Raw genomic sequence first — 15,524 nt, forward strand, 5'->3', positions numbered from 1 at the left:
AGCAGAGCCCACCGCAGACAAAGAAGGCGGGGCAGGACCAGCCACTGGAGCCAATTTCCCAGTCTTGGGGTCACAGAGAATGCAGCCATTCAGCTACTTCTGAAATCCCATGGCAACGGGAGGTTTTATGGAATTCAGCCACAAAGGGAGTAAGAAGGGACTAGGAATTTTCAAGTCTAGACGCAATGAGCAGGCCTTTGTCAGTTTGGAAAAACAAATGATTGTTGATTTAGGAGGATTAAAGAGGACCATCACTTCCCGCTAGGCCTGCCAGCTGACATACGGTTTGCAAACAGGTTTGCGGAGCGCCGTGAGGAGCTGCAGTCAGGCCCGACATCGAGGTCTGACACTGTCCACGAGCCGGTCATTCTGAGTTTACCATGGCCATCTGTGTGACACGGAACCAGAAGGACAGCCGACAGTGCAGGTTAGAGTCCCCACCGGGGAGATTTCTCACCCCAGCTCCACTCTGGGAGGAGATTCTGCCCCCAGTGTGGGGTGACACAGGTTTCCTACGTCCAGTGACCTTACACCACAGCGGGCAGACCAAGGCTAGTGCTGAGCTTCTGAAGGACACCTTCTCTGGGCCCTGTAAGGGTGTCCCCTCCCTGCAACCCCCGTGAGGTGGCCTAGCACATGCCCACAGAGAAGAGGGAAATGGGAGATACTCCCAGCTCGGCAAGTGTTTGAAATGAAGTCAGCAGAGAAGTAGCTGGCTGCGCTAATTGTCTACCATTGGAAACAGACGAACAGCTACTCCCACCGCAGGGTGGTTCGAACTCTAAATAACAGCTTATCAAAGAAAGCTGCAATGACAGGTTGTACCGACCACACACTCCGCGTGGCTGCTGAGACACAGCCGCGAGGAGATCCGAGCTGGGGAGCGCAGCTCATGAGAGCTGCTGATGCCTTCTCCAGGCTGGGTCAGCACAGACCCCGAGCCCCATGGCAGGAGCAGCACAGGTGTTGCTGCTCAGACTAGGTGCGAGGCAAGAGGACACAAAGCAAACCAACAAAAGTCCACACAAATCTAGCACCAATCCTGATGAAAGTCTTCAAAACATAGGCCTGACACAGGCCGGTGAGCAGGACTGTCATCACAAAGGAAGGATGCTGCAATGTTAGTACCTGAGCCCCACGATCCTGTGTATTACAGGGAAACGTGTCAACCCCAGTCATAACGAAAGTCTTACTGCAAAGAAGCCCTGGCTTTTAATGCACTGGTTTAAAAAAACTAGCCGTCTGCATCCAAGGAAGGAGAGTGGACTGTCCACGGAGAACGCAGCCTGCGCTTGGCTGGGAGGCCAGGGGCTCCACAGGACACCCCACCCTCCTCAGGTGAGCTGCTCACCACGGTGCCAGGAGACCTGAGTCCACTCATACCACATGATTCAATGTGGCCAAGGGCCAGAGTGATGGTCTGTGGACCTTCTGATTAAGACCAGGCCGAGAGGCACAGGAAAGACCAGCCACAGTGTCTGTCCATGGGAGGCAGCGCCTCTGCCTGGGCCACAGGGAGGCGTCCACGGGTACACACAACCTGTGGCACGAGAGGATCAGGTCTTAAATAATTTGTGTTTTGAAAAGCGACACAGTGAAGACATTCAGTTCAATACAGAGAACCTGTGCTTGTTGTAGCATCATCGTTACTATGGTGCCACACAGCTCCCAAATGCTGCCCTAAAAGACAAAGCACCTCAGGGGACACGGAGGGTGGGTGGAGCCTGGGGAGCAACGTGGGGCCCCCCCGATGCCCCTGTCCCCCACAGTCCCCCTTCCCTGCGCACTTACTCTGTCCCAAGAAGAGGGCCTGGGCCACTCACCGGATTTAGATCTTCCATGGGCGGCACTTGAGGCAATAGTGAGAGACTGGGGCTTTACGGGGTCCCCTGGAACAGAATAGCTGCCGGCGCTGGGTACCTGGATGTACGGCCCCACTGCAGCAACCCTGCCAGGAGTGCTCAGGGGTGACTGCGGCGATGACGTGCCATTCACACGGCTCAGCTACAAAACGGGGAGAAATGAAAATTAAGATTCTCCTAAATTAAAAAAAATTGTAAGCGTAGTGTGACAGACTGCTCAGAGTGGAACCACTCACTCAATAATTTGTACTTCGAAAGCTCCATCATCTGAAAGATCAGTATCTAGAAAGGGTGAGACTTCAAAGAAGGGCCTCAACCCACAGTTCCAGGTGAGCAGTTCACTCTGGTAACACCTACCTCTTTGTGAGCTATAAAAACCAGGAGCTGATAACAGAACAGCTTCCCAAGACACCTCCACGTTATCTTCTTACCTGAGGGGCGCTCTCCCTCCCCTGGGTGGGCAGAGGCATCTGTCAAAGCCTGGGCTCTGAGCCTGGCCTCAAATCCTGCTCTGTCATTTACTTGCTGTGCTGCCTTGGCAAGTGACTTAACCTCTCTGAACCTCTATGACCACAGCTGTAAAGTCAGGATAAGGGTTGTTGTAAGGACTGAACAAGTCTTGCACGGCACAGTGACAGGGTCTGGAACTAGGCGAGGCTCTGACCAGTTCCCTGAAGGTAGCTCTGCCATTCTTAGCAAGGACACCAAGCCATAGCCAATGACGCTGATCATGCGATGCTGCCCAGCAACAAGAGGGCCATAACAGGGATCTAACTAGAGAATCACTGACTCCTCAGGGGTCCCCAGACAGGCTATAACTGAGAGATCCAGAAACCCCCTGAATTGTCTGCAAAATTATGCATGGATGAGCACTTGTCATTTTATGGAGAGGGTCTGGGTCTTTGACAATTGCTCAAAGGTGCCTAGGACCTTGGGGTGGAGACACATCTCTGCAGAACCACCAACTTCTTCAAGGAGATCCCCTAAAGCATCAGGTGGAATGCAAGAAGTAACATTTATCTAGCCATTTGTGATGGTTAATTGTACACGGGTAGGCCATGGTACCCAGGTCTTAGTCAAACATGTCAAATGTTGCTCTGAAGGCATTTTTTAGATGAGATTAACATTTAAATCAACAGACTTTCAGAAAAGCAGATTGCCCTCCATCATGTGGGTGGGCCACATCTAATCAGTTGAAGGCTTTACAAGAAAAAGACTGAATTCCTCTGAGGAACTGGCAATTCTGCCTACAGACTGCCTTCAAACTCAAGCTGCAACATGAACGGTTTCCTGGGTCTTCGGGTTTGCTCTGCACATTTCGGATGTGCCAGCGCCCCCTGTTGTGTGAACCAGCTCCTTAACATCAACCAACCCACCTCTCTACACACACTCTAGTGGTTCTGCTTCTCCGGAGAACCCTGACTAGTAACACCGTTACTAAAGAAAGTAATGTCAACAAGCATGGAGAGCAGACATGCTGCCTCCCCCATGGGCCCTGTGTTGCTAATTGAGAGAAAAAGAAAAACCATTATCAGAAATCATCGAATTATACAGATTAACCACTGACCTTTAAGCTCTCTGGTTAAAAAAAAAAGTTAGATTTGTTAATGAGACTTGTAACCTGAGACCACTGATTACGGCACCCAAAGAAGTGGCAGTTCCCTTTTAACCCATCCCACCCAGGCAAAGCCCCCAAAGCCCGCAGTTCTCAGCCTGAAGCTATCTTCAGAGCAGCAGGGGCTGACGAGAAGACGCTTGTCCAACTGTGAAAGCACCAGTTACTGCGTGTGATGAGGGGACTCTGGGAGCACTGCCCAGCTGGAGGGCTGCCTGCTCCACTCCCGGCTCCCGAGGGCAGAGTGCCTGTCAGCTCTGTACTCAGCTCGGCTTCCCTCGAACCCTGAGCACCACCAGGGGAGAAAGACCAAGGGCCACGTCCAGCCAGAGACACGGCGCACAGCAGTCCCGTGTCCTCCACAAGCTCTCGGTGAAGCGTGTGCTCACCAAGGCACTGACAGTAACAGCCAGACTCGGGGACACCCTGCCTGACAACAGGGCTGGCTCAAGCGACCACAGCCCCCGGGACATGAGTATTATACAAAAGCCATAAAGGGAATGAGGTAATGAGCTGGGAAGATACCCACGTTGCAGTAAAAACAAAAAAGACTAGCTAGAGAACAGTGTGAATGATATAATTTCTACAATCCACTTTCACTTACAAATTAAATACCTTTTGGTTTGTATTAAGCAAAATACTGAAACCACTAACAACTATCATCCCTGAAGAATGAGAACAGAGTGAAGGGACTGTCACATTGTCTTTCTGTCCCTAAATACTTCTGTACTGTTTTATCTTTTTTCCAATGAGCATTTATTACATTTGACATTCAAAATGCCAAATAAAGATTTTTTAAAAGCACTAACCCTTATATAGCACTTTGCTTGAGAACTTACAAAGCCCTTCCACACGAGGTGTTTCTAAGGACCCTCACAATGATTCCTCCGGCAGGCAGGGCAAATCAGTCTACAGCAAGGACAGGAGGTCACGCAAGGTCAAGGGATTCGCCCACACGGCACAGCTAACATGCAGACCGGGACCTGGCCCAGCCTTTGCAGCCCCAGAGCCCGCACGCCCCCAGCGGAGGGGAGGAGCCGGAGGAGCGCGGAGGAGGAGGGCAGAGCAGCCCACGGCTGCACACACGGTGCTTCGGATTCCCCACGCCAGGGAACAAACGCATCTTTGGGAAAGAGAACTTTCTTCTACTGTTGCTTTTTATGGTTTATGGCCAATTTAAGTTTTATCAGATGTGGTGGATGGGGGGGAGCAAAATGGCATCATAGTGAAGCTGTGCGATTTTGGACCATTTTTAGTAGTTTATCTCAGAAATATTCTTTTCCACATGCCTGAATTTTTTTCCCATAAAGACGTTCACGCAGTTCATTGATTCGCTTGTCCATCATAGCCACCTCCATGTTACGCTTATTCAAGAGTTCCTTCTGCTGCTGGAGTTTTGAATTCTGTTCCTGGTTAAGCTGGTTACGAATCTGCAAAATACAAAATACAACTTTTATGGTTTGCATTCTCGTTGCCAGGGAGATTAAAAAGAAGAAAAAGTAACATTAAGTTTTTACCTGTATTTACATATATGCATTGTCACCTGTGTGCTAAATATTTTACAAGTACAGCACAGATGAAGCCAGAATAGATTTCTTTTTTAAATTATTTATTTTTTGCAGGGGAAGATTCGCCCTAAGCTAACAACTGTTGCCAATCATCCTCCTTTTTCCTTCCCTTTCGCCTCCTGCCAAAGCTCCAGTACATAGCTGTGTCTAGATGTAAGCTCTCCTAGTACTTCTGTGTGAGCCACTACCCAGTATGGCTACTGACAGACTAGTTGTGTGGTTCTGCGCCAGGAACTGAACCCGGGCCCCAAAAGCAGAGGGTGTCAAACTTTAACCACTAGGCCATCAGGGCTGGCTCAAGCCAGAACAGATTTCTTATGGAACAAAAAAGGGGCAAATATCTGCAAACGTGTCTTTTTCAAAGCATACAGAATGACTGGTACCAACAATGATCATAGTCCTTGGAGATGGCGTTTTAGTGACCACTGCCCTGAACATGTCCTCCAAGGACCTAAGGAGAGGTGTCTGCTCCGCCCGACACAGCCCACTGAATGAGGAACCTTACTGTGGAGGCAGCAGGAAATTCACAAAAGATGGCCTAAATCCCCAAATAGAACGTTCGTTTATCATTAGTGGGTCGCAATCACTTTTAAAAAAGGAAATAGAGGGTGCGGGCCTGGTGGCATCATGGTTAAATTCACATGCTCTGCTTCAGTGGGGTTTGCCGGTTCAGACCTTGGGCACGGACCTACGCATTGCGTGTCAAGCCATGCTGCGGTGGCATCCCATATAGAAGAACTAGAAGGACTTACAACTAGGATATACGACTATGTACTGGGGTTTTGGGGAGGGGCAAAAAAAAAAGAGGAAGACTGGGAACAGATGTTAGCTCAGGGCCAATCTTCCTCACCAAAAAAAAAAAAAGAAAGAAAGTAAGAAAGAAAGAAAAAAGAAATAGAGAATAGAAAACATCCAGAGTGCACTGCACATAGAAGGTTCAATCTTGTCTTGCTAAACTCTTTCATATGCACATGTGCTAGTACATACACACTCACATGTGTGTACTAGACAGGAGGTAACGCACTTTTTAACCTAGATTGTAGCCAAAAAAGTTGGAGATAAATAAATATAAATATACTACATTCACCACACCTCATCAAAAAATCCTTAAAAACCCTGCACTTTTAACAATTGCTTAAGACGTAAAAGAAATCATAACTTTTCATAATACTTTATTTTTCTGCATTTATACTAAAGAACTTAGCAACAAAAACGATTTTACTCTCTGTAATCAAAAATTTTCATTTCAAAAAACGATATAATACTTTTTCTAGCAAGTGCCAAGAGAATTGCAAAACTTGTTTCTGGCATGAAAAATCACCTGCTGAATGACAACTTGTGAGAAAGCGAAGTCCTGAGGGTTGTGATGGACTGAATGTTCGTGCCCTCCCAAACTCACATGCTGAAGCCCTAGCCTCCGTTGTGATGGCATTTGGCCTTTGCGAAGGAAGAACATGAGTTCATGAGGGCGGGGCTCACACGATGGGGTTAGTGCTCTAGGAAGACGAGGAAGAGCCCAGAGCTGTGAGGATGGAACAAGAAGGCGGCCATCCGCAAGCCAGGAAGCAGACCCTCACGATGGACCAAATCTGCCTGCACCTAGGTCTCGGGCTTCCAGCCTCCGTAACTGTGAGCCCTGGTGTCTGCTGTGTAAGCCCGCAGTCTCTGCTGTTGTTACAGCAGCCCAGGCCGACCAAGACGAGGCTCTAACAATAGGTCTCTGTCTTGTCAAAACAAGGTTCATACAAAGACCTTAAATGTCATCGAAAGCTTAATTCTTGACTAGTTTATTATATTGCAAATTAAGTTCTGTACTGAATTTCTGTACTGAGAACATGCTAAGTGAAAGAAGGCAGTCACAAAGACCCACATGTTGCACGATTCCGTTCACATGAAATTTCCAGAATAGGCAAATCCATCGAGACCAAGGAGACTCGTGGCTGCTTAGGGCTGGAGGCGGAGGGGGTGGCGGCATGATGACTAAGGGGTACAGGGTTTCTTTTGGGGCTGATGAAGATGTTCTAACATTGATTGTGGTGGCGGATGCACAACTCTGTGAAGATACTAAAAACGACTTAACCGTACAGTTTAAATAGGTGAATTGCATGCTATGTGAATTATATCTCAAAGCTATTTTAAAAATTCTTTTGTACTGAATACATTTTGTGCCTACTCTTCAATTAGAATCCATTAATTTGCTTCCAGTTCCTGAGGTGTCCAGCCTACGCTGGAAAAAAGTCTGAAAGATGAGGATGTTTTGCTATAACCATTCCCTAGACCGGGCGAGTTACCTGTAGCTCTTGGTACAGTCTTTTTAACTCCACTGCCGCTGGTCCCGTCAGCTTGCCATTGTAAGACTGGAACCCGTTCAGTTTTCCTTTCTTTAAATCTTCCAATTGCTGACTGAGCTGATCAACTCTTAAAATTGCAGTCTGTACTTCCTGCTTCTTTTCCTGGAACATGGCACTGAACCTTTCTATTTCAGCAGCTATAATTTCCCACCAAAAAAATAAATAAATAAATCACTTAGTTGATATTCTTTTTTTTCACGATATTTTCTTATTTTTGTTTTGAGATTTCTTTTTTATTTCTATACATTAAACTAGAGCATCATCTACTGCCAGACCTGGGAAAGAAAACTGTGATGAGCATAATCCAAAACACATTTTAACGAGCCTTTGGAACACCTGATGTGACTGTGCACACGACAAACAACTATATTTGCACTAATTATTGACTATTCTTTAATTAGGCTAATCAGTCTAAAAGCTAGCTTGGTCAAGCCACTTAGGAATCTCAGTGCACCAACAGACCAAGGCTTTGTAAGAGCAGAACCAGCCAAGTCTGTCTTGCTTATCACTGTAACATAAAGTAGACACTAACTGAATTAATAAAATAACAAAGAAACCACAGATGCAGAAATAAAGTGAGCATTTGTATGGTTTATCCTAATACACAGATACAGATCCTCATAACGAGTTGAGTCTTGGAGCACCCCAGCCCCAACCCCATGGGCTGCTGTGACACAGATAACGAAAGGATCTTTCCATTGCATTGCAAGGCTGTAGGAGATCTTCCAACACCACTTAACCTAACCCACCCCATCCTTTTAGAAGCAGATAAGAGAGCAAAGCTTCAGCGCACTTTCTATAGCAAGGTCTGACAACAGCTTGTGAGTGAAAGTGTCCAGAAGCTGGGCTCTGCTTCACCGTATCTACGCCTGCTGCGCATGGAGGCTGAGTGGGCCCACAGGCACCTACACAGATTGCCGTTCATAATCTTGCTGTAGTCTACTTGTCCTCTCATGGCACGGATTTTCTTCAGTTTATTTTCCTGGGCTTCAACTCGTTCTTTCAACTTCTGAAGCTTCTCATTTTCAGAAATAGACTGCTGCTGACGGTGCTCCTGTTGCTTTAGAAAATGTAAACGCTGTTCCTAACAAAAGAAGGAAACATCTAACTTTGAAAATTGAAACGTACGATTACTTTTATAGACTAAAAAAATCTGAGAGGATTCCACAGTATCACCTATTTTAATGAATATTAAAGAAATGCTAGAGGAATCCTGCATACATCAGACCACACAAAACTGAAATTATTGGGTATACAGAGGTGTGAGATGATAAGAGTGAGGCTTTTCAAATATGGGTTTCACTATGCACACTGATCTACATCATTCAGTTAACAGACACGTTCCCTCAGAAAACATTCCGGCAGGAGCAGATCAAGCCCACACTTCATATGCACGAAGACACAATCTCATCTTCATCCCGTCTGTGAAGCCCTAGCCAGCCTGAGTTTCCTGCTGTTAGTACCAGGTTTCCTGCTGCTACAAAGCGGCTTCCAAAGATCCCTTATTTAACCTCCTAAAGGAAATGGGCACTGACGGGCAGAGGATTTTATACTCAAAGAGATAAGGTAACCAGTAAGGAGATAAAGCACTCACTTGCTAAGTGACATCAAACAGTCGTTAGTTCAAGGAAGTGTTTGATTTCATTAGGATTAGTTTCAAACTAATGAAACATTTTATAAGCAAACAAGAACACGACAATCCTAAAGTAAAAATATACGCAATACTCTTCAATAGTTTTTTTCCCTATTAATATGAAAATTCATACCTTAAGGATAACATCAACATTAAATATTCATAGTCCCATATGTATGCATAAATAAACTAACTAAGGAGTGGTTTCAGTGTGATTATGCAGGCATTACACACTACACTCTACAGTAAGGAAATAAGTGCTTAATACATAAAAATCAGCTTTAACTTGTGATTTACATTGCTGAAAATATCTAAGAATTTTTTTAATAGCAATATTCTTGGATCAATATTTGGAAAGGAAATAAAAAGTAAAATTAGAAAATTTTATAGTTATACAATACTATGTACATTTCAGCTTAGAAATCTTATTAATGGGATGCAATACTTTCCAACTAACTTGCTTTTTATTCTTGTAAATCCAATAAGCTTTGTAAGACAACTTTAAAAACAAGTCCAACTTAAATTATTATTTACACACAAGTAGATAGTACAATGAATTACATGGTCATTCGACAAATGAAAAAAGTTGGATTGGACTTGGACATTTGGTTAAGAAAATCTCTCTACAGTGAAAGCAGCAAGAACCGAGGCAGCCATGTTGACACGCCCTCTGTAAAGCAGTTTCAGAACGTTTAAGATCATTCCAACGTGAATCATTTCCAGCAGGCATGGGTGATAGGTCTGATTTTTTTAGTCCATGACTAAACCACTATTCAGAAAACTTTCAAATCCTACCATTACAGAGTTCCAACAACAAACGTAGAACTCAGTGTACACCGAGTGTTACCTATGCCCAGCACTGTAATAAACCAAACCACTTCCTTGTGGAGTGGCATGAAGAGAAGCCCCAGTAACCAAGCGTCACTGTCTTCAGGGCCCACGACACTGTCTTCATCATGGATTGCTGGCTTCTTCTAGAACACTAACTGCCAACTACACCAGCAGAGAACATATCCAGAGGAAAAAGGAGACAACAATGGAAAACATCCTTTCTTCCCAAATTTTGTCTACAATTGGGTAAGGTTAACCATTTCCTGTTCTGGGGTGCCTGTGAGTGGGTGTCAAGGGTCAAACGCTCTTGCTCTGATACCTTCCCAACTTCAAGAAGCTACAGTATGCATTTATGATAATAGGAGATATAGGAGAGAAAGACACTGTGTTTCACACTTCCACGGCATGGTCCTACTCATGAGTGCTACCCATGAATGTATTAACCCCAATCTAAAATACTGGTTGAAGAACATACTTTTTGAACGCTTCCCCACCTCTGCTTTTATAACTTACCTTGGCAACCAACATTTGCTGCTGATTTTCAATTTGCTGTTGTTGCCTAGCTGCCATATCTTGGAGCTCTGAGAGGGTAAGTTCAACACGTGGATTCCCAACCTACAGAGAACAAAACACACTCAAGCTGGAATGTACGTTTATCTGCATAATCGTTTTTCTCTGGCGTCAGAACAGACACACACACATACATATCAGGATCTTAAATAGGTTCCCTAGAAGATAGGAGAATACGAATTAGTTTATTTTCTCATAAGAACTTTTCCTAATTGCTAACTGCTTTTATTAAATATAAATAACAGTTTTTCTAATATACCAGATAATATATTAATAAGGGGCCCAATTTTAAGCAAACCTTTGCAAATGTGTATTGAAAGTAATATTTCCTCTTTTCCAACTGGCTATTTAATAAGTATATTTGAGTAAATGGGGATGTCAAATCTCTAAGGATACAGAACCTAAAAAATAAATGTGCAGGTGACACCTAAGGACAAATGTTACCTCACTGTCACCTGGTCTTGAGAAGCTGAAATATACAAAAGATTCTAAAATACAAATACCTCATTAAAAACACCGTATCTATCGCCTACGTACATCAAGCATTGACCCATCATCGACAGAAAATTATGTATGTGAAATGAATACAAAAAGGTAACACCTAGAGGAGTGGCAGCTGATGGAATTTGAAAGCGTGTCCCCATTTTCTGTTAATGACGATAAATAATAAAATCAAGCATTTTTACTGTGCTTATAATATGCCTTGCACTGAATTAAGTACTTTCCACTTATGAAGTCATTTAAGCCTCGTAGTGATACTACTAGGTAGGCACTATTACATCCCCACTATACAGATGAGAAGACAAGCACAGAGAAGTTCAGATAATCTGCCACAGGTCAAGCAGTTCAAATCGGCAGAATAGAATGCAGAGTCCTTGTTCCTGACCACCACATAGAGCACACTCTTTACTAAGCACACACTAACTAGGGGCATGTACTACTGCGCTAGATGTGTTATATGCACCACATAATCTTCATAGCAAATCTGTGTGGTGGGTATATGAGCCCCAAATTGGGCGAGGAATCATGGGGGAAAGTTGAAGGGACATGGCTAAGTGGATGGAGCTGACAAAAGGAGCAGAGCTCTGAGTCAAGGCAAGTGTGTTTTCTTTCAACCCCTTCAGTGCTAAGCACGGAGGCCACAGCCCCTCCTCAGCCCTCCGCTCTCTACTTCCAGGTCCGTCTGTGCTCTCAGGACCCCTTCAGGCCCCACCACCCCGATGCCCTCCTAACGGTGATTCCAACCCCTGCTCCTCCGACTCCAGTCTGCCCCAAATCTTACAGTGTCCAACACATTCTTGACTCTTAAAAAATGGAATCAGGATTTGTTCAACAGTCTTAACTGGAACCCCCATTCCAGGAAGGAAGGACTATAGAGTAAGCCCCTTTTCAAAACTAGATATTGTAAAGTACCAAGTTAGAGAAACTTCCATTTGAAAAGAAATTTGTTTATTCTACCAAAAAATACCTGGCAGACCCATCAAAATGCCTGAAATTTCCGCTTTAACACTAATAAAGGGTTTCTAATGTCCATCTACTGAGATTTTCCAATCTCCACAATAAAAATATTTTTTGAAACCTGCAGAACTTTTACTTCTTAAACATATTTTTGACTAGAGAAAAACTATGTCCGTTCAGCAAATCTTTCAATTTACATTAATTTCATAATTTCACAACTTAAAGAAAAAAACAAAAAACTATCTCTTTGTTCTTCCCTCCCCACCAGTGGCTTAGAATAACAATGAGAAGAGGACAGAGGAGAAATGTAACTGTTCAGTATTCTGATATTTATACCTGTGAGCAAGATAGAGCTCTTTGTGAGTGTTGTGTCATATGTGTATTTCAAACAACAAAACTAAGATATATTATGTTGTCACAAGTAATTCAGGTATTATACCTTATGCATATGCTAATAAATATGGTAATCTAATAAAATTTTATTGAAGTACATTTACATACAGAAAATTGTATAAATTATAGTGTGCGGTTCAATGAATTCTTTCAAAGTGAACACACCTGTTATTTAATTGCATTTTAAATGGGTTATAAAAACATAAGGCACCATAAACTTGTGTCAACAAATATGCAACATTTTACACTTTAGTGTATATTCCCTTAATTGTTTAATGTGAAAATTTAGCAAAAAGAAGCACCTTTTCAGAGTTTAAGAAAACAAAAACTTTCGATGTAAATTCGATTTTTTTTTTTGGAGGAAGATTAGCCCTGAGCTAACTTCTGTCGCCAATCCTCCTCTTTCTGCTGAGGAAGACTGGCCCTGAGCTAACATCCACGCCCACCTTTCTCTACTTTATATGTGGGACAACTACCACAGCATGGCTTGCCAAGCAGTGCCATGTCCGCACCAGGGATCTGAACCTGCAAACCCCGGGCCGCTGAAGCAGAACGTGTAAACTTAACTGCTCTGCTACCAGGCCAGCCCCTCGATCCTTTTATGACAGGCCTATCACTACCCACCCATTCTCTCCATGTAAACTAAACCCCACTTACAATTTTAAATTCTCCATATGAACTCAATTTATTCAAACAAACCTATGATGTAATTCCTCACTTATTCCTTTTCATTGCATCTAATAAGAAGAAATCAAATCCTGTTCCCTTGGGCACATCGAGGTCCATCATTATGGTAGTGTTACCTGATGAGTTCAACTCCAGGTCACAGAGAGGACAAGCCACTTCCATGACTAGTAAAATTAGCGGAAAAGTTCTCTAACAGCCCAGGAGGATTCCACAAACGTGGGCCCAGAGGAAAGAAAACACTACACCAGCCTTCCGCCTGCTCCAATGTCCTTCCAGAGGGGAGTGCCACCTGGGGCCTCAGAGCTCAGGGTCCCCTCTCAGGCCGACGTTCTACCTGAACTGTGGATTCCAGGAAAAGCATTCCCGTTCCTGATGAATGCAGTTCACTCTCCAGTCGATCACTGATATCACCCATTTTTCCACAATAAGCATGGCCCACCCAACTCCTGGTGTAACTAACTCCCCGCCGCCCCCCCCACCCTGCCCCAGAGGCCTCTCACCCCCAGCCTTCATGATCACTTATCTGGTGAAGATAAATTAAGAGATTTTATTCCTCTAACTTATGATACTTTTACATACAAAATACTGACCTGACAGAAAACTTATACCAGGGACCCTCTAGCTAACGAGAGACTTTGAGAGACTGGGCCTCAGCAGCCACAGGTCCTAGTTCATCTGGTGCCCACAGCACTGGGCCCAGGGCCTGGCCAAAGCCTTCGACCAACGATCAATGATCTATGTTTGCTGAATGGATCTGTCAGGAACTCAATACTTCCTCCTCCTTCCACAATACCCCAATCACACCCCAACGTGGATAGCATCTTTTCAAACTTAAAGCCCAGATTTCTTTTTGTTCTGTCACTCTATGAAGAGTCTACTTCCTCCTCACCATTTTGCCTCTCCAGATCTTTCCCAACACCTTATTAACCCAAAACTCCTCTGGCCCCCATCACCTCCCTTCTGACCATGACCCCTAACTCCTGTCTGCCTGGAAAGGCTATAAGCAGCAGCGGCAATGGAGCTTTGCAAATGAAGAAACTCAACGTGCTCAAGAGCCCGCCATGAGGAAGGAGGGAGGACCAGCAACCGGCCTTCTCCTCTATTCACTGACAGGGCAGCTGTGAAAGGGTCGGGGCACTGGTATTTTTTGAAGACTATACATGTTCAATACCACGATACCATGATCATTTGCTTATCCTCAATATGTCAGATAGAATTCTAGACACTGCAGGTAATATGAAAGTAAAGTGCAGTTTCTCCCTGTTTCCAATGAGCCTCTGTCCTGATGGCTGAGACAAGATCTCACAGGCAAGCAATCAGGTTACCCATCAGTTCAACTATGAGGAACAGGACCGGAGCTCAGTCTTCCTTTATACCGATATTTTCACCGTGAAATAAAAAGAGCATTTCCCAGTGTGGCAGCAAGGACATGGAATGTCACTCTGCACTCTTGTAGAACTGCACTGTTCAGCCTGGCACTCATCCTAGAAAGCTTGTGAGCTCAGAAAAGTGGGACATTTCACAACACCACACTCAGCTACCCTGGGTCCAAACATCACAGGAGTTGTGGGTCTGAAAATAAAAAGATGTCTCCTAAAACTTCCCACCCTGAAACAATGAATCCAAATAAGAAGCTACACCCTCTGTACATTATTGCTCCTGACTTTACAGAAATTTCAATAAAAATATTATCTCACAATACTCAAACAAAAATAAAATATGATTTTCTAATTTTTTATGGTCTTAAATTTGAGATTAGCAACTTTAAAAAAATTGATAAGCATTTGTTCTAGTCCATTTCAGATACAAAACTTCAAAGACATCCATACTGGTAATGAGTTAACAAAATGAAATGACAATCACTAGTTTAAGAAATACAGACAGAAATCAATGTTATTGATGTATAATTTACAGACAATAAAATGTACCCATTTCAAGATTTTACTTCTTCCTTTTTCTCCCCAAAGCCCCCCGGTACATAGTTGTATATTCTTCGTTGTGGGTCCTTCTAGTTGTGGCACGTGGGACGCTGCCTCAGCCTGTTGATGAGCAGTGCCATGTCTGTGCCCAGGATTCGAACCAATGAAACACTGGGCCGCCTGCAGTGGAGTGCTTGAACTTAACCACTCGGCCATGGGGCCAGCCCCAAAATGTACCCATTTAAAGTATACTATTGAATGAGTTTTGACAACTGCATATCACCGTGTAACCACCACCCCAGTCAAGATGCAGAACGATTCCACCATCCCAGACAGATCCCTACCGTGCTTCCCAGTCAACTCCACTCCCCCGACTCCGGCTGCAACCACAGACCTGGGGCATTCTTGTTGCGCCATGATAGCCTAGTTCTGCTTGCTCTAGAATTTCATATAGAGGGGATCATACAGTGTGTACTTTTCTGTGTTTGTGTTTGTCTTATTTTACTCGCCACAATGTTTTTTGAGATTCATCCACATATATCAGTAATTCGTTCCTTTTTACTGCTGGGCAGTATTCTGTTGTATGGAATATACTGCATTTTCTTCATCCACTCATCTATTGATGGACATTTGGGTT

The 15,524-nt window shown here is 44.1% G+C and overlaps 1 protein-coding gene across 11 annotated transcripts in view; it reads right to left on the reverse strand.

Annotated features, from left to right (window-relative positions):
• The window catches only part of PPP1R13B (protein phosphatase 1 regulatory subunit 13B), an 89,668-nt gene that overhangs the window by 10,289 nt on the left and 63,855 nt on the right, over positions 1-15,524 (reverse strand). For 6 of the 11 annotated variants that reach the window (XM_070593386.1, XM_070593389.1, XM_070593390.1 and 3 more), the window contains exons 5-9: positions 10,374-10,475; positions 8,306-8,480; positions 7,337-7,533; positions 4,767-4,907; positions 1,824-2,004 (exon numbers count right to left, since the gene is read on the reverse strand). In XM_070593386.1, coding sequence (XP_070449487.1) covers positions 1,824-2,004; positions 4,767-4,907; positions 7,337-7,533; positions 8,306-8,480; positions 10,374-10,475 — 796 coding nt within the window. Of the gene's footprint in view, positions 1-283; positions 389-1,823; positions 2,005-4,766; positions 4,908-7,336; positions 7,534-8,305; positions 8,481-10,373; positions 10,476-15,524 lie in introns of all 11 variants that reach the window. The other 5 variants (XM_070593382.1, XM_070593393.1, XM_070593385.1 and 2 more) reach the window with 1 other exon arrangement.

The sequence above is a fragment of the Equus przewalskii genome, chromosome 25 (assembly GCF_037783145.1).
Source record: "Equus przewalskii isolate Varuska chromosome 25, EquPr2, whole genome shotgun sequence".
Classification (NCBI taxonomy): domain Eukaryota; kingdom Metazoa; phylum Chordata; class Mammalia; order Perissodactyla; family Equidae; genus Equus; species Equus przewalskii.